Source organism: Mya arenaria, chromosome 10 (genome assembly GCF_026914265.1).
Source record: "Mya arenaria isolate MELC-2E11 chromosome 10, ASM2691426v1".
In the NCBI taxonomy this organism is placed as follows: Eukaryota; Metazoa; Mollusca; class Bivalvia; order Myida; family Myidae; genus Mya; species Mya arenaria.
The window spans coordinates 20,222,431-20,243,571 of NC_069131.1; the positions used below are offsets into that span (position 1 = coordinate 20,222,431).

The following is a 21,141-nucleotide window of genomic DNA, read 5'->3' on the forward strand; positions in this document are numbered from 1 at the left end:
GAATTGCGATCCGAACATATCCGAAGATGTTGCGTTCATCGATTGATAAACGCAATTGCCGAAAGGCAGGTCATTTAAGGAATGGAAGTTGAGGTGTAAATATTAAAATATAAAAATATAGCAGAAATAGAGAGTTGCTATTATTGTTATTAAAATCATTATTTTTTCTATAATAATAATAATAATAATAATAATAATAATAATAATAATAATAATAATTATAATAATAATGACAATTATTATTATCAATATTATCATTATTTTCATTATTTTCATTTTTATTATTATTATTATTATTATTATTATTATTATTATTACTATTATAATTATTATAATTATTATCATTAGAAGTAGTAGTAGTAGTAGTAGTAGGAGTATTATTGTTATTATTATTATTATTATTATTATTATTATTATTATTATTATTATTATTATTATTATTTTCAAAAAATGTTCATCAAAAGTACATGAACCCGATACGGAATGACTATAGCATTTTGAACATATTAGATCTACCTGTTGTTATTGTTTTGTTGTATTCCACTACATATCACAACTTCTATAAGGAATGACACTGGCACAATACAAATCACGTAGGTTCCTCACTGACAATTGCACGCGTCGAAATGCAGTAGCCAACTGTCAGCAACAAGACAAGCGATGGGAGATTTATGCAATATTGTCATTCTCCAATCCTGCATAACAACGAAAGCAGCTCAACGGTTCCAGCAAAGGAATACAGTATATTTCCAATACAAGCGTCTGTTTACAGCCGTATGAGGATTATTTTGTTTACTCCGATGCCTTCATGGTAGTTGAATAACGATGCCTTCCCATATATAAGCAGTGACATTTGTTTTGTGCTAAAATTAACGATTTGGATTGACGCGGCATTGACTTTGTTTAACTTGCATTGCACCACCACCTCCTTATAGGCAGTCATCGATGAACTTACATTAAGGAAGTTTTTATTTGCATCCCTGTTCGTTTTTTTCTGGGACGATAAATATCGGTACATCCTTCAATGTGTTTGAAAAATTTCCCATGGAAGTGGTTGCCAAGCGCCGCAAACTCGTACCGAAGATGAAAGAAGCAAGAAGACTTGGTAAGACCTCCTGGATAGCCTACGATACACTCTATGTTAACGGTGTCGCTGTGAGGGACTAGAGATTCGTGGAGGATGAACTCCGTGGGCCCTCCTGGAATGTTCAGGGACTTACTGCTATTAATAAAAAAGTACCGATTTTGTAAATATTATTTCATCTCACTATATTTGTATTATTTTTGAATCATGGAGTAATTTTAAAAGTAGTATTACTTTGAATGGTTATGTTTCGCAAAATTTATATAGAAAATTCCAGCATAGGAATGCTCGTAGAAATAGTGGTGGTGTTTTAATATATTATAAAGATCATTTAAAAGATGGTATAACAATTGTTAAAAATAATTAAGACGCTATTGTTTGGCTTAAACTCGATTAAACATTTTTTTGATATGGACGATGATATATATATTTGTGGTGCTTATATAAGGGGAGAAGACTCCCCAGCATATAATACTATTACTGTTGATCTTTTTGAATTGTTAGAAAAGGATGTATCTAATTTGAGGAACTAGGGAAAGTATTTTGTTTTTTGGAGATTTAAATAGCCGCGTTGGCAATAAGCGTGACCTTATTACTCACGATCATTTTAATTCTTTGACTGATGATGTAGATTATGAGCCAGATTTTGCTTCTGTTAGACCCTAGATTTAACAATCATGGTATACGATTATAAGATATTTGTGTAGCGTCTAAAATTCTCTGGGCAGGATAAACAAGAGAAATACAGTCTAACATTCAACCACGTAATCCCCTAACAGAGTGTCATGATGTATATTTGCTCAATCCAAAACCTATTCTAATCTCAAAATATAATCCTCCAATATGTTCATAATAATCCAACAATCCCTAAGTTCCACCTAATCCAATATTTCCGAAACATCCATTTCCGTTACACTGCTCCCTAATTGAAAAAAAGAGCTTCCACTGTTCAATATAGCAACACTGCCTGCGTTTAAAAAAAACTATATCAATTTAAATGGAAATGTGTTAACATATAAAATAGCACATATTACTTAATAACAGTAAGAACACATATAATATAAAATCTTATAATTATTTTACTAAAAGAACAATGTGCATAAAAGTAATTAGAAAAAGAACACTCAATTATATTTCCCTGACATTACTAAACTTAATGTTGAAAGCTGTCCGAATAAAATTCTCGTCACTACGACTGCTCATTGTTATGGAAAAACTCAGCGTATTGCTAAATATCGTCCTGAAACTTCTTAAACAGTTTCTGTGGATTAAATTCACACAGGCTGATGCCCTCCGTATAATCGAATGCAGCTGTTACATGATATTGAACGTTGTCCTTCTGTTGTTAATAGGTCTGCCCCCTTTCTCCGACTTTCCTGCGAACTTCCGAGTCAGTCGAACTTAGTTTCCCGATTGATGGATTTGATCCGGCTGTCCACTATTCCTAGCTCCAGATCCATTGTTTCATGCACATGGCCTTCCATCAAAACGCCACCCCTTTCAAATTTCATTTCAAACACACGAGTTGTCCTTGGTTTCTAACGCTCTGATAAGCGTAAACACTCCTCTGGTATTGCTGCTGTTACTGCATCCTGGAGTGACTTTAGTATTGTCCTTCAGCTTCGAAGCTATCTTTCATGTTTATGATTCCAAATCTCTGCTCCATCATCGAACTAACATGTCACAAATGCTCTGAATGTCAGACGGTAGTCCATATGCATATGTTTCAGCTTGACCACAAAGACAACACAGTAAGGTTCTTCTGGACCGTTCTTTTGACCAGAGGTTTAACTCAGCCAAATTCTCATAATACTGATGGGCACCCTTTCTGGACATAAGAAATATAAAATAATCTCATTGTACTTACCTCTCAAATGTTTAGGATTATGGAATCCTTTTCATGTTTTTGGTGCATTTGCACAACTTCATACATTTGGCTACATTAAGTAAGCAGCCTTATGCATATTTTACGTGGATATTTCTAAAATATTTTAGTTTGTAATGACACAAGATATGAATCTGACAGGAATGCCGCGAGTTTGTATTGCATGTTTAATTTTATGTTGTTTATTCCATGTACTTACTATTAACGGTAAATTAATCCAGATGATAATGAAAACCACTTTAAGACGTACATAATTGCCAAGTAATTATTCTCGTGTTTAACACTTGTACTTGCGTATTTTTCAGTACGAATTATTGTATACAGTTCCATTTTTTAAGGATGTTTCACAGCTTCCTTCTTGCTTGATTGAAACTTGCAATGTTGCATCATTTAATCGATTAACAGTTATAGGCGAATATTGGTGTCCTGAGTGAGAACTGGTTATATTTATATGTTTTTTTTGTTAGGAAGTCGAGACTTTGTCCACCATACTTTGTTTTTCATATAAATCCAATATGGCCGCCGCTGTTTCTGCTTCAGCGGGGTTGGCCGTTTTTGGCCGTTTCTTGGCCGACGGCCAAGTGTCATGTCTAGAGTTGGCCGTTTGTTGGCCGAAAATGGGCCGCTCTGTTTTGACACCGGCCAGAAAACGACCCGGCCAATTTTCGGCCCATTTTCGTCCAGTTTATGGCCAAATCCCTGGAATTTGCTGGGAGATGGCATTCTTGCTTTATCGTTCGTAGAGTGAGGTCACGTTTGGCGCTCATTGCAAAAATATTCAAAACTTTAAAAGAAAAAAAACAGTAAATAACGTAATACTTTATTACTAACAATAATACATTAACTTATTTAAATAACTGTATATGGAATTAAGGATATTTGTTTTAAAGATAATTTGATAAAGCAGTTGAATGCCTTTTTTATGAAGAATGTTTTATACAGTGTATTTTATACTGCAGTAAAGATTATTTAAAGGAGACTGTCAGTTCTATAGTATGGAAGCGTATGTTTATTCGCCATTGTTGAACTATTATATCTATATAGTAGGAGTTAATATTAAAGCAGTGTATTTCAATATAGTTTAACACTAGCTGTGGACGAATAAGTTATTTATAAATAAGAGCGGACGCCTGCCGATAATGTCATGATATGTTTTCAAGTTGTAATTAAATGAGCTGCTGTTATTTTAAAAGGTTCAGCCAACTGTTTAAGGTTGTTATAAGAAATAAATCGTTTAACGTTATACGGGACTTAGATTGTAATTAACCCAACCTATGCGAGGTCGTAACAATACCTCCTAAAATCATGCCAGACGTCACTTACGGTTCCACTGAAAGTTCGACGGCACGGAAAATCACGTGAGGATGGCCTAGCACTTGTATGCTGGTCATTTTTAATCTTGTATGCACTTATAGTCCCACGTTGAGGTAAAGGCGATACTAAATTATCGCTGTTCAGTCCAAACGCCTGTTCTGATGAACATCTCAAAAAATCATAACAGAAGAGCACAACGAACTAGAGAACACACGCACTTATCAACAGGATAACATGTTGGTTTACTGTCATATATTCTTTGGCATTTTCTGTAATGTATGACTGTACATTGTTAATCCGATTGATTCGTAACGTGCTAAAGCAACCACGGTAAAAGTCACTATCCACGGTAACAAAAGTCGTATCCACAGATGTTCCGCCCGTTCCATTTGACCGAAACACTCTCCACAGTACCGTTATCCAACAATGTTGGTGATAATGGACTGCTGCTAAACACATCATTGTTAAAATATGTAGGGAAAACACTTGGCTAATTCCAGAATCACTAGATAAGGCAAATGACCTTCGATCCTTGAATTTTGCTCCATGCTCAGCTGGAGTTGAGCCCGTGACTGGAGTAAGGTAAGCTCTGAATTACCCATTGCACTGTCCTGTCCTAACTGTTCCAAATCTAAATTATCTGAGGTGGACATCTTAAAATTCGTCAACTTGCTAATGTGGCACCCGACGATTAGGAACAGGAAGATATGGAGAACTTTGTCGCCGAAATAATACCAAGGATATATCAATCGCACATGTAAATGCCACCGCTGCCACGAATGTAGCGCCTAAAAAGACGGTCGAGTAGGCAATACGAACCAATATATTTAATTTTCCGATAACGGCTCTTCCCTTTTAGATTATCTTTTAGCACATGAGCGCAAGTTTTCATTGTAAAAATATTTTACAATCGGGTCATTTAATGAGTGGAGTGATCACGCCCCGTTACATTTTCACTTAATTGTAATAATAATACACCTAAGCTAAATAAATACAATGATGTTAAGTATACATGGGATAATAATTGTAAAACTTAGTTTCTAGCAGGAATTATTTCTGTGTTGCCACAGTTTAATACTGTTGTTAGTCATATTGATTTTACAAATAAGGAATCCGTTTATAATGTTGTGAATTCGTTCACAAATATTGTACGGATTGTAGTGGATCCTGTATTCTCCAAACAATTTACGTTTAGTGATGTACCTGTATTTGACAACGATGATTGTATGAAAAATGCAGATTGGTTTGATTAAGATTGCATAAATGCACGCACATGTTATTTAGATGCTTTGAAATTGTACAATGCTGATAAAAATGATAAATGTCCTTTGCTATTATGTCAAAAGAGAAAATAATATAAAGATTTGATCCGTAGAAAAAAAAGGCAAAATGTTTAGACGTAAAGTGCAGGAAATAGAAAGTTTAAAGACACATATTAAGCCAAAAGATTTTTTGGAAGTATTTTAAATCTTAAAAAAGAGTGCAAAGAACAATATTTCTTTAGATGAGTTTAATTTTTTTTTTTTGATAATCTTAGTGATAATATAGTACATTGTTTCAATAAAGAAGCAGAATCGTTTTGTGATAATAATGACTTCAGCCAGCCTTATACTTTACACCCTGAATTAGATAATCCGATTAGTATTGATGAGGTGAAAAAGGCAATTAAAGCATTACAACGTTGTAAATACAATTGTAATGATTGCATGTTAAATGAATATTTTATTCAATGTGCCGACATACTTGCTGCACACGAATGTGATATATTTAACTGTATTTTGAACTCCGGTTGTTATCCGGATAAATGGACAGAAGGGATTATTGTACCATTGCATAAAAAGGCGGTGCAAATGATGTTAACAATTATAGGGGTATTACTCTAGTTAGTTGCTTTTTCGATATTGTTAACGACTGTATTGAATAAACGCATTGAATTTATATGCGATAACACTAATAGTATATCGGACATCCATCGTAAAGGTCGATGTCGACGCTATATTTTTACTTACGTCTTTAGTTCAAAAATATATAAACGAAAGTAAACGATTTTACGTTATATTTGTCGATATGATGAAGTGTTTTGATACTATTTATAGAAGTGCAGTGTGGTTAATATGATATAAATGTGGCATTCAAGGGAAACTATTGAATGTTATGAAAGCTATGTATCAGAATGTTAAATCATGTGTAAAATCATGTTCATCATACTCAGAATAATTTAGTTATGTGGTTGTCTTAAAACAAGGGGAGGTAATGTCTCCAATATTATTTTCACTATTTGTTGAAGACCTAGTATTATTTTTACAAGATAGCGTTATATCTGGTATAAACATAGATAATGTTGTATTTATTATGTTAGTGTTTCCCGATGATATGGCCATGATAAGAAAGACACTGGCTGAAACTCAACAACAATTTGATTTACTTAATACTTATTGTAATACTTGGGGTCTTAAAGTAAATACTAATAAAACCAGCTACGTAGCTATCTTTCATGTTAAATACAAAATTAGGGAATTTGGAAGCGCGGGCGTTTATTACCGCATGAAAGCTGGACCTATGATGTCCAAAACATCGAATTCGTTAGTGATTTAACTATCTAGGAACTGTTTTTAACTATACTGGTAGTTTTGCATTAAACCAAGAATATTTAGCTGGAAAAGCTCTAAAGGCTTTAAATGTGTTACTGTATAAGTATGATTTAAAGCCTCATATATTTTGTAAGTTGTTTGATGCTTTTGTAGGGTCTATATTAAACTATTCATGTGAAATATGGGGTTATACTAAATGGAAATAAATAGAACGTATTCATTTCAATATCTGTAAAGGATTATTGCATGTTAAAATCAACACTTGTACTGCTAGTGTATATGGAGAATTAGGTACATACCCTTTATATATTAAAACATACTTACGTATATTTTAATACTGGTTGAAAATAGCTAATACTAATAATATATTTTTAAGTGTTGTATATCTACAATTGGGTTATCGATGTTAAAAAATCTCCTTAATGATTATAGTTTTTCACATATATTCGATAATGTAAAAATGTAAACGTAAACGCATTTGTTCACGAATTTAAATCTAGAGTTATAGATACATTTAAGCAGGAATGGCATGGTTCATTATCTAATAGCTCTGTTCTTTATGTGTACAAGGTATTAAAAATGAAATCCAGTATGAAGAATATCTGAATTTATTACCAAGGAAATGCCGACTTTACATTTGTAGATTACGATTATCTGTACATCCATTAGGGATACAAACTGGACGATATGCCAGATATAATATTTCACGTAATGAACGCTACTGTATGTGTTGTATGTGTTGTAATCATCTAGATATTGAAGATGAATACTATTTTGTATGTATATGCCCATGTTATTTAGTTATACGACAGAAATACATAACACGTCATTATTATGTTCGCCCCTCCGTGTTTAAATATCATCAACTATTAAAATCTTTTAATAGATTTGAGCTTATTAAGCTCTGTTAATACGTTAAGAAATCACTATGTATCCGCAACTGTATTCTAAACAATGATACATAATTCTGTTCATCCTCTTTTACATCCTGTTTGTTTAGCTGTTACACTACTGCGTTTATATATTTATACCTTATAGTAGTTAATTATGATTGCATGACGATCCTGTAACACACATATTTGTTCAACTTTAAAATTTACCTTGTACATACACATGACAGATTTAAGTGAATTATTATGTGATTATACAATGTACGTTAGTATAAGTCTTAATTAAATGTCTGTTCTTATTAGTCAACATTAATATAAAACAACCAAGTATTGCACAATCATACATGCATCTAACGATATAACAATTAACATCTCGTGTTCAGACGGACAAAAGTTGTCATCTCAAAACGTGTGCAGAAACACAAATGTATAAAATGATACTGATCGAGCACAGAGATTCATGAAAGTAGTATTCTATACAAGTTTTTTTTTCTTTTGTTTGTTGAAACATTCTCGTAGGTTTAGTGCAAACAATAACATTTTTCAGTCCAACCATGGTAACTGTTGGATCCATTTGAAAAGATTGTTCGCGCAATGAAATATGACACATTTTCCCTACTGAATTAATTATTGCGTTCGTAGTCAGTCTTAATTATTTCTCTATTGAATATATCATTGTGCTCAAAGCCAGACTAAATACAATGCAGTGTACAATTATTTCCACGCGGAGTTGGCAGGCATTTTATAATGTGTAACTAAAATAGACGCAAACGAAAGTTAGCTGTAAAATCCAGAAAACTTAGAACAGGATTGTTTACAGTAGAAATGAATTTAAAACAATAGAAGTAGAAATGAGCAAGAGCTTAAATAGCGCAGATAATTCGTGAATAAAACAATATTTGACGATAGACATAGAACTTCCTTAGTAACAAGACCTGTTGATCTGCCTCTGGCTAAATATTGTCCGGTGGATCACAAGCTGGTAGTTAACAGAATACAGAAATGTGATTATTTCTAAAAACAAACATAATATTATGTTTTGTTTAACTTCTGCAAAAATATCATTCTCTCGACCATCATTGTGTTGATGCAACATCGTCTATGCTATTGTCTCTCTCGGCAGTCACATGCATAAGAGCACATAACTTTGCACAAATAGTCTCTTCTGTTTCGCTTCTCTCTGTAATCACCGCCATCGTAGCATACTTCTAACTCTTCATATATATCATGTGTTCTATTGTTTCTCTCGGCTATTACTGCCATAACACAACAATGCAGCAATAATCTATCCTAATGCATCACTCTGCTACTACTGCCAATATATTACATTACTATACTACAATTATATGTAATATTGCTTCTTTCGTCAATAGTAGTCTCTGTAGTAAATTTCTGTACAAATGATGTAATGTTCATTTTTGCATGAATGACCCGACGAATCACCAGCGTATTGATTGTTGCGAGCCTCTTTTATACAAATGTGAGTTAGTCGCCTATGCATTACACATTTTCTATCCAAAAAATGGTAAACGCTACGGAAAAAATATAAACAATCAATGATAAAATCTGTGTTCAAACATTTTTATAACATGAATAATACAGTGTATATTCCGACTTTGTTTCGAAACAACAGTTAAAATTGGTTTACACAAGTGATATAAAACACTGCGTCGTCTGCTGCTGCAGAATGGTAAAATTTGGATTGTATTCACTACACGACCCATAATAATTGCATTCTTTGGATTTGATGACGAGATGATCCCTAATTGTTTATAACACGAATTTGACAAACAGGCTGAGTATCATGCGTGGTGCCACAAAACACGCCTTAAACCTTAATACTTGTTTGACATTTCAAAAAGAAAATAAATAATTAAAAATTATTTGAGTGCTTCTATAACAATCTTATCGTATACTCGTTCTCGTATTTCTTAATATTAGTTTTAGAACTATATAATCAATATTGCTTAAAAACATAGCTTATCTCCATACGCACAAAGAAGCTATATGACAAATATAACACTATGCATTCAAAGCGGGCATTATTTTGGGATTCATGATTTTTTTTATTGTGTTTAGACGCCAACATAAATAATGACATTTGACATAATGTTGTCGTTTTGTCACCAGCATTAGATCGAAAACAGGACATTATGGAGAAACCATAACTAAAGGCGACATTTAAAAACTGAGGTTAAATGTAGTGTGGCTTTTAGTCCTCATGCGTATCACATACGTATATAGGAAAGAACGGGTCTACCTCTTTTAGATGCCGGCAAGTTTTTCGTTCATACTGTGGGAGACAAAAAAGCTTCTTTAACATTTTCCATTTAAACCAGTACAAGATGGGAGAACATGTGGGCAACACAAATCGCGTTAGGCAAAGTGTAAAACAGATATGAAACACTTTTTAAAACTGTGAAAATTAATATAAGTTTTAGAGTCATGCAATTCGTAACAAAAAAAGAATATAACTACGCTAAATTAAAACAACACAAAGCAGAGTAGCGGTTATAAAACGTTTAGAACAAAGCCGATTATTAACTTGACCGATTATGAAACACAGTTTGGGTTTGAAAATCCCACACATATTTAGTGTAATCAAACTAGATGTGATTGTATTTAGTGTATTCTTAACGAAGCAACTGAAATGTAGAAATGTGACATTGACATTGCGTTACTGAATCATAGTGAATGCCAAGGACAACACAAATTAGTACATTCACTGAACACAAGATTTACGAATCCGGATCAGGTATCCATATATATTTCAACCGAACCGGTTGAAAACTCTTTGGTAGATTCCGTCTGTAACCTTCCGCATCTGATCAGCGTTGGACACTTCAGCGGACAGGGTGTGGCTGGAATTATATGTAGCAACAGTTGCAAAGGCTATATAATGAACAATTAATGAACTGAACTGCAAACTTTTATTCTCAAAAATCAAACCATACGGATTATGATTCAATTCTATTGTAATTTTTAGTCTCAACGACTAGATACAGACATTATCTGCCAATAAATGGATACGGCCCTTTCCTGACATACAGTCATACAAAGACAGCTTTTTGACAAAGGTCGCCTTAAAAAAGTCAAGCTAACAAAATATGCGCGCTTAGAGTCTAATATAAAATAAATGAATGTAGAAAGCAGGGGGAAAGTGAAATGTTCATATTAACAATAAATGCTTAAAGGTTTTAGCTAAGCCTTTCGCCCGACTTCGTTATTCATGGTCCGAGTTTCCATTGTTTACATTGCGAATTTGCGCAATTGCTCTGACGTGCATCATTATAATATTAATTTAAACGTTTCCCTTCATAAGATTTCAATGTCTATTTCTATATCCATGGCATTTATGTATAAGTTTTATAAAAAGAAGGTTCCGTCTCTTTGGATCATCAATCTATGACGATTTTAGTACTTTATCTCGTATGTGAAATGATTCAACTTAGAGAGCGAAACGGAAGTATTTTGGGAAGGAGCAGAAGAATATATTTCAAATCAGTATCTTTCAGAAAAGGAATTTGGTAATGTTATATTTTTTCGACTTTTGGTCATGTTGCACTAACTCAAATACAATTCTTTTATTTTTTGAGTACTATGTATGCCTTGAAATGCTGCACGCTATTAATTGATTAAAGAAGATAGTGCATAACAAGTTGCTTGCAGTACATGATAGAAACCCAAGTGTGATTCCCGATTAGACAAATTGATAAATGTTAATTACACGACAACCATTAATTAGTTATTAATTTGACCTTACATGATACATAAAAAGTTGAATTCACATTGTACAATTACACGATTAATGTACTCAATTCGATACAAAAAGAAGCAACGCGTGTTTTCTTTGTTATCTTACTCTCGGACTTATTTGATTCTCACCAAATTTTATCAAAAGCAATATTCATATTAAGAGGCAGACATTTTTTATGACATTATAAGACGCTTTAAAAACATGTCGGTTTAAAGGTTTCAAAAGTATCTGCCATAATGAGTTTGCGTGTCGTATTAAAGAATGCCTCTTAGCACATCTGCATCTAATAAGGTTTCAGATGCAATTTTTCAGATTCAATTGAATTTCCTTTAGCCATTAAAAAAAAAAAAAATGCAATACATCATACATCATCTAGCATTGGAATGCATTGTAGGCTTTCAGTCTGCTAGACATTTTCCCTGAACCAAATGAGACATCAAATCATCTTCTGAATAAATCACTTTTATCTATGATTCCTTCCATTTCTTCGTCTACAAGTAAGATTCTCTGTAGTTTATTTTTTAAGATTAACTTGGAAAGCTTTGAAAGCTATGATTCCTTCCATTTTCTACGTTTGTAAATAAGACGTTTTTGTTTCTTTATCACAATCATAACTTACAGAGTATTGATACATTTAAAGGGTTTGATCATTACCTGCATTTGTTTATAGTTTTCGTAAATGTGACTTTTACGATAATAATAATGCGATAATTCGTTTGTGTCAAGACATTTCATATTATTTCCGTTATACCAAAATTCGAAATTAAGTTTCAGTTACCGATTGAGACTGTTTTAAATAGTATATAAAAGTAAGTACTCCTCTGTAAAAGTCTGTAAAAGTCAAATTGAATTAGATAGTCACTCCGATAATTGTATTGAAATGTTTAATTAGTTTCCAATGTGTAATTTAATCTGGACACTTACAATATGATATGCAGTTGATTTTATGCAATTAACAATGCTAAATTGAATAATTAAATTGTTATACATTTACATTGAATGCAATGCAATGTATAAAGATGTGTTATCTATTCCGTCTAATTAAATACGGCAATAAACGGAATTGTACATAACAGTTTTGTAAGGTTGTTTATATGACGGGTTCATTTTTGTTTTGCTCATATGTTTGTATGTAGGTTAACCCGGCTAACGCATGTATAAACATAGATTTGAAAGGAAATAAGATTTAGCACTAATTATCCAGCTAAACCCCCTGCGATTCAATCCTGTTATTACTGACCATTCATAGGCGATTACCCGAACAGGTATCGATACCAAAATTATATTATGTATCTTGTGTATGTTGCATTTTGACGATGCGAGTTAAGTATCTGACAGTGGGTTAATAGCTTCAAAACAATGCCATTGTTCAATTGTTTGATTCTGTAATTCCTCCTGTTATAATATCTAGCTGAAGTTGCGGAGCAAGATTTGTTTAGGTGTTTATTAACTTAAACCACCGTTGAATAAAACAAATACGATTCAAAAGAGTATTGGAAGCTAAGCAAACTGTTATCACAGTTGCACATCTAAATAATAGAAAATGGAAATGATAACAGAGAGTACAGCATATGCTATTTTTTAAAGTTCACTAGAGATGCTTTAAATAAACTATCAATGTATTGCCTGATTTTTTATATCTGGTAACCTAATGTTATTTACAAGCTATCAATCAAGTAGGAACAACATTAACATCTTTGAGGTCACTCACACTGAAGAAATACCCGCACCCAAACTTTGTATCATTGAATTTTTCATATTCTTTATTTTCAATTATACCATTTTATCCTTACACTTATCGGAATGTTATTTGGTTTAAATAGGATATATTTTAATAGACGCCGAGCCTATTTAGACTCAAACATACGTGTTTTGTTTTTTTTATTTCTAAGATGTAAATTAAATTGAACAAAGGATGATCTTTTCAGAAAGGAAATCTAGCTCATACAAATTTTCGCATCAGCATTTGTCGATGCTTTATCGTTTTCAATGGGCTTATATTTGTATAGTTAGCGATTAAATATGGGAAACAACATGGTGGGTAAACATGATAAGCCATACTATTAAATGCGTTATCAGTTCAATTGAAAGCAGATTGATTCAGAGAAATTCATGTCCCCTCGGTTGAATTTAAATCGAGCTCGACATAGAAAATATTAGAATAATAAACATGCCTCCAAGAACGAAAACAAACCATTTAGAAAAAAGGAAGGTGTCGGGAAAATACAGTATCATTGACCGTTCCGAAAAAAATCAATTGCTTTTTGTTCACTGTAACTATTTATATACTTTATTAAACAGTATGTACTTAATTCAAACATAAGCTTGTCCCTTTAGATGGTCACTTACATATCTCTTCCGGGGTTTACAAATTAACCCGTTTCGACTGCTTCGAATACCTGTTGAAATGCTGATCACGACATGATACAGGACGAGTGAATAAACGTAGTATCACAATAATTCAGTGATTTGTAACTAAAACAATGCACAGTTTATTTTTATTCCGGAAATGTGACTTCATTCTTTCATAAACAAAAAATTCATATATATATAAAGGCAGCATACCTAACAATGTTCAAAACCTTAGCTTCCTGGTCATCAGACCAATTTATTGATTTTTTTTTACTTTTCTTGTGGGCCTCGTAACAAAATACTTGTTTTGAAAATCGCATCGATCCGTGTAGGATTTTATTTGCTGGTCGTAATCCTTTGCTTTCCACAGCAACTTACAAACTATGCGAAATGACGGAACTTCACACATATGTTATATTTGTCAACAAAAAGAATGACAGGAATAAGGGAATCGAGAAAAATATGTACTGTTATTGTGTAAACTGTAAATGGCCGGCACGAGTACACCCAGCAATGCACTGTTCTGTTATATTTTGAATGATTTCTTCCTCAGATTTTGGCTTTTAAACTGATTGTGCAAGGTACACTTGAAAATGAATGAGAAAATACATTTACGTTTATTTTGAATCCAGTACGTAAATGTTTATTAATCAAGTTCTATCCGCGTTGTGACGTAGATTGTTTAAATCAACAGTGTCCCCCCATGATATTTAAAGAAGGTATTTGTATTTAGAATGTTCAAGATTTTTGTTTTTGTTTTTCATGTTATGTATGGATGTTTTAGAATAAATAAGATTCATTCAGAGTTAGAGGGAGTTCTTGAGGAATTTTGAAGATTGTTCTGTTACCTTTTTGTTTAAAAGATAACAGAAAAAATCCGACCATTATTATCCACATCTGTTGGAATACTTTAAGATTCTGGAAAAGTGAAGACATTTTTAGTCTAGAATTTAACATTTTAAAGGAGTTAGTTGAAGTCACGTTGGTACATATGCAAGAAAATAAATGTTGTTTAACTTGTGTTTCTTTATACGCCTTCCTGCTTGGTGTGCGGGCCATAACAAGACAAAAACCTGTTAACTTGGCATGATCTAAAAGAATATCACATTCCTTTGATATTTTTACTGTTTCTTATAAAGAACAAACATCCTACATACTGTCTGACGTATTCACCTAACACTGTCTTCTTCCTTAAGATGAGAACAGAATTAGGGATTCTGATACGTTTGATTTAAGTATCAACTTTGTTGGAATTAAACATAACAGGAGTAATAGACTCTATACAGTCAACAGTGTGATGAATGCGTCTATTGGTAACCCGGAAACAAAAAACACATTCATTGAACATCTTTATATTTTTTTGAAAGGTTATCGTCAATATGCAAATTGTTTATCCGCAGCATTCTGGCACAAAAGTACTCTGATAAACGTTTTCTTCGTGTGTGATTTTGATTTCGAAGTAATTGTTGACCAAACCAACCCAACATGGTATTGAGGATGAACCTTAGCCTAAATAAAATGAACTATAACATTTCCATATACTTGATCTCCCTTTTTGTGTGAATTAATTGGCTCCCACATGAATTCAAACGCAAGAAATCTGCATTTAACATCGAATTGATATGTCACAAGTCATATATAACACACAGTCTAACCAGAATTGCTGAATTGCTAAATATTTTATTCTTCATTTTGTCTTAAAAAAGAACCAAAGTTATCTTGCATAACTTACAATAAATACCATTTGGAACATAAATACTTAACAAATATTCTGTTTACGGACGCGAGAATCAAAGCACATTCGACGTAGGACACACATATGCGCTTGAAGAACGATATCTTAAATACCCATTGCTAGCAAGCATTTTGTTTTTATTCGATTATAGGCTAATCACGATGAGAACACTTAATGTTATTTCAGTCTATCATGAGTGGTGACCCAAAGCCAAATCGTTAAATAAATGATTTAATTACCCTAAATCCTTCAGAGTCACAAACAACTTTAGTTTTGCTGTTTTTGTCAAGTTGGGTGAGTTCACATACTAGGGAAAGTGTATCTTCATTATTATGTATAATGTTTTTTTAAAGACAAACACTATTGCCATTTCATTATAGATTATTATTATTGTACTCAGTTACCACACAAACGCACCAAAAATAATGTAAGTGCATTTTTTCCACGTGACATTAAAATGCAACATATACCTCCACGCACAATAGGTTAATGCATTGTTTTGTATTTGTAAGGCTTTATTATATTTTATTCATTTGACTTAAATGATCAACACAAAAAGAAACGCATAAGATAAAGGTGGAGTTAAAATAGTATAAGCGATGTTTTGGCCCCTTTCTTAACTGGGAATATTTTGGCCACGTAGCTATTAATTAAAGAAAGATACATTTATATAGTCTGACATGTTTTATCTGTACTTATATAATATGCTCTTTTGTTTTTATCGATAAACCGAAAAGAGTTTAGCAGGATAATGCATTGAAATTAAAACGTTTGCATAAGCATTATAAGCATTATAAGGAGAATAACATTTCTGCTAAGACAAGAATATATTGAACAGCTACACCGAAGCACAGACTACCATACGGACAATGCGATTAAAATATGTTACTTTTCTGTCATCCATATATGAAATCATGAAAGATAAACTAAAGCGGCAGAACATCTTTAAAATAATTACAATACATCATAGATTGTGAGTGTTACAAAGACAATGTGAACCTGTTATTCAATAGACTCAAGAAGTATAGCTAGTCAGTACTGCCACCTGTTTAGCAAGTTTAAACAAATACATAAATTATAAGTAAAGTGTATGAGACCCAAATCATCATCTTACTTAAATTTAGATTTAACGAGTACTATGTCGTTTTTTGAGCGGACATGAGAACGTACCACTGATGGGGCATGAACTCACATCGTTGTCTGTGTCAATTGAAACTAACAACTTAAAAGTTTATCGATGAAAACAAATACTATTTAGTTTAATGTGCTCTTAAATGTGCATTCCAGAAGAAAAACTCAAACGTTTAAAACTTTTTATTTACAATATAATCTTACTTCTTTTAAAAAGAGACTGTTTTAATAGAACCATTCTTAAATAACTGCAAAGAGATTGTTTTAACATAATGACAATAGGTATATCATCATGTCTATGTTTTATTCTTTCATTTAGATGTGTTTTATCTTGCATTTCGAAATGAATCAATTATCGAGTTCAATTAAAAGGATTGCTTTGACCATTTAACATTCTTCACGTCTAGACTGACTGATAAGGCAAGTAAAATGATGTATACGAGCGAGCAAGTTCAATTTTAAAGACGATACTTACTTTCCATTAGACGTTTTTATGTCCGTGTAGCTACACTTCAAATGCAAATCATGTTTCGTAACCTGTCTTATCTTATCAAGAACAACAAGATCTAGGGATTGCGAATACTGCTCTGATTGGGCGATGTATCAAACATTTAATCTTTTAAAATTGATAATTGATTTCATATCTTAAAGCTGTACTCTCACAGATTGAACGTTTTGACAATTTTTTATTTTTTTTTGTCTTGAAACGAGCCAATTTTTGCGATTATACATGGGAACCAGTGATATAAGAGTACTGACAAAAAATTAGATCGAAAATTTGTATATTAAAGTTCAAAAATTGGTGTTTAATGTATTTTTTCTTTAACCGTAAGAAACGGTTTAAGCCATAAAACATTTATTTTCGAACGGAAATATGAAAATCTACGATCTGAATTTTTTGTCAGCACTCTGATATAACTTATATAATTTTATATCATTGGTTTGAAGATATTTACGCAAAAATTGCTCTTTCCAATACAATAAATAAAAAAAAGTTGTAAAAATGGTATATCTGTGAGAGTGCAGCTTTAACAAAACTCGAAAATGCAGTGAAAGAGTTAAGAAAACAAAAATGGTCCGTCAACTCCTATATTATAAAGTGTTACCATGAAAACATACACTCAAACAATGCTAATGTATAATATTTTGAAATTTACTTAACTGACTTGTTTTGCAAATTTATGTGCCAACTATGGAAAAGGAGGTTGGTCAAGTGAACAACAACATAGAATTTAATAATAATAGCGTGGCAAAAATGTATTTGAAGATGATGACAATTATTTTCTCAAAATCTGTTCAAATGAACGCCTACTTCTCGCAGGTTTGGTATATCTTCAGAACATCGGTAAAATGACCTAAATTTGAAAAATCGCTATAATTAATGCCATGTGTGTGACTTTAAATATCCTTAGGCCTTAAATCACACGGTCGCAACTGATAACAATACAAAAAAAAAAAATTTAGTTTACAGAAAGCTTAACACGTTTGGCATACGCTCTATTGTAAATTTTAAAGGATTTATTGGTTTCGTCGTGTGTTGTACCGTGTTGTTCTGTGTATACACATCAACATATTCTAATGGAAGTGCACTTAACTATGCACAGGATTTGCAGACAAGTTCAAGAACACAACCACGATTGTTTAATATTGCTGTGCATGCCGACTCGTATTTGAGCAAATGTAAGAGAGCTACGTTAAGAGTACCTGGTGGATCACAGGCGCCTATTTGTGTTTATAATACTAGTGAGGATATTTGGGTCTCGGGCTCCATTATCAAACATCAAAGTTGGGAATGGGAAAATGTTGTCACAGTTTGGAAACTAATGAAACCGGTAAAAGACATGACTTTCCTTGACCTCGGATGCAACATTGGTGCATTCACCATTCCAATGGCCAAACTTGGGCGACGGGTTATTGCAGTTGATGCGAATAAGGAGAACCTTAAGATGCTGGCAACGTCACTTCATCTTGGTGGGCTGGATGAAAACGTAACTATTTTTTGGAACGGCGTATCGAATGAAACGAAATATGTACATCTTGTCCCATCCACAAGCAATGTTGGTGGTACAAAGATAGAACAATCAGATATACAAAGCCCTATAGACATTGCAAATAGTATCATTACGATAAAATTAGATGACATGCTAACATAATTTGGTCCTAGGCCATTTTTCATGAAAATGGACATCGAGACTCATGAAGCAATGGCACTTCGGGGCGCCGTGACATTCTTCAAAGACATTGACGTACGTTATATACTGATGGAATGGATGCATTATAAAGATACGAAAGATAAAAAGGAGGGCTCGTTCATAACTGACTTCCTTTCCAAGAATTCATTCATCCCGTGTCGAATATCTGACTCCAAAGAACTAGTGATTGAAGATGCATACTCATCATGGCCAAATGACATTTTGTGGATAAAGAAATCAATTTAGTTATAGTTTGGGTCTTCAACTGAATAAATAGTTTAAAAAGGCTGTGTGTGTTTATTAGTTAACAAGGACGTTTACAATGTGATAAATCATTGTTCATAGTAGTGTATTGTTTGTATTCAATTTGCTAGAAGTTATTTCTGAATTCATCAAACTGAAAGGTAAATTCTTAGACTGAAAATGTATAACAGTATGTTTTATTGAAACCTTTAGGAAAACATAACAACATTTTCCCATATTGGAGTAATTATCAAGAAGAAATCGTTTAAAGGTTTATCAATACAACAATTTGAAAGTGTCAAATCTTTCGTTTGCATAAACAGAACGGAAACATTATTTAAATTTTGTTTAAATAAAGAGTACAAAGCTTTCATTTTGAGCATATTAATTAATCCGTCTGATCTTAACCATGAAATGAATATCACAACTAAGGCTAAATACCATAAATAAAATAAACCATAAAAGTCAGATAGGTATAAGTCAAAAGTAAATTTTGATTCACAAGGGTGGTCACAGGAGTAAAAAGATTGACCCCAATTTGACTTTGTCTGAGTGATAGTCATTTGATATTTAGGCTAATACCACCTCCTTCATTAAAGCAAAAGCAAACATAAACTAACTTTGCCATTAATCAATGGAATGATTTTGATGCGTTTGATAAACAAAAAGGAACAGAATCCCAATTCTCATGTAAAGTATTGAATTAACAAAACAACTATTCACTTAAATTCAGTCGAATTGAATGTAGCGATTATAATATTTACATCACAAAACGTAAACCAAATACAAGAAGACCTAGATTTGACAAATAACAAAGAAACCCATTGGCCTATGAGAAAAGAGCACATCTTATAATTGCAATCGTCCCTTTGTTATCTTCAAAGATAGTAAGTGCAATCGCATTCCAAATAACAAATAAAAATTACTTCAGAGACATTGCTTTTGACTTATGACATTGACATTTGAGATAAGAGACAGTTTATGCACGATACACCTCACTGTGGTCTAATGCAATTCTGTTTAGTTTGATTGAATTACCACATCTAATTATAGCTTCGACATTCATATTCTCTTGCGTTGACCTCAAAGTGTAACATTTACATTCGAGCTAAGAGCTGTTATTTTAAACGCAGTACTCATTTCCATGGTACTGAATAAGTATGTAAAGATCAATTGAATTATTATCAATACTTAAAAGATTGTGGCTGAGACAAAATTTTGTGCTATTAAGTCCAGAGATAATAGAAAAAAAAATCTGCACAACATACATTCCAATGGTGCAATTCATGGTTCCCTAACATTGAAATATAGGTGTGACCCCGCCATCGAGAATAGAACAACAATCTTAATCATATAACTCCTCACCATGGAACTCTTTTATTTTGTGAAGATTACATAGACTACAAGGGTTATCATCTTCAAAGACACACATTTAACATATAAACTTCTATGATTACCACCTTAAAGACACACGTTTTACATATAAACTGCTAGGATTACCAAATAAAAAGACAAACATTTTACATATAAACTTCTAGGATTGTAGTCTTAAAAGAGAACCATTTTGAACATATTTGACTTATAAATTGCTAACGTTACCACCTTACAACACACACACACACACACACACACACACACACACAGATTAAATGTTAACAGGTTTACACATTACACCTCATACAAACATTTGCCACATATACAGGTACGACTACTAACGGATCTTTCCCCGGTGGTTTACATCGGTTTTTGTGCTATATACGCTTATCAAATGATTTATTTATCTACGAGGTACACAGAATAATGAACAATTGAACTTTAATTACCTGTTCTTTCATCATAAAATCTTAAGGTGAGTCTTCTGGTAATACAAACAACATTCATTTATATACTCAACAGAGCACCATTTAAAACGTTGCACATATGCCTGAACGAAAAGTGGAATTATGTTTCACGAAGAGCAACGTTCA

The 21,141-nt window shown here is 32.7% G+C and overlaps 1 protein-coding gene across 1 annotated transcript; it reads left to right on the top strand.

Moving 5' to 3' along the window:
- The first annotated feature begins 1,044 nt into the window (after positions 1–1,044).
- LOC128204430 (uncharacterized) lies at positions 1,045–19,237 on the top strand. The gene is made up of 3 exons (XM_052905846.1): positions 1,045–1,105; positions 18,255–18,867; positions 18,904–19,237. Exons 1-3 carry the CDS (start codon positions 1,045–1,047, stop codon positions 19,175–19,177), a joined length of 948 nt encoding a protein of 315 aa, XP_052761806.1. The 3' UTR covers positions 19,178–19,237.
- The last annotated feature ends 1,904 nt before the right edge of the window (positions 19,238–21,141 follow it).

Bases quoted from the DNA above. Each gene is read 5' to 3' on its own strand.
- LOC128204430 (XM_052905846.1), top strand. From the start codon at position 1,045: ATGGAAGTGGTTGCCAAGCGCCGCAAACTCGTACCGAAGATGAAAGAA. The intron at 1,106-18,254 runs GTAAGACCTCCT...TAAATTTTAAAG, and splicing joins GAAAGAAGCAAGAAGACTTG to GATTTATTGGTTTCGTCGTG. The intron at 18,868-18,903 runs AAAATTAGATGA...ATTTGGTCCTAG, and splicing joins GCAAATAGTATCATTACGAT to GCCATTTTTCATGAAAATGG.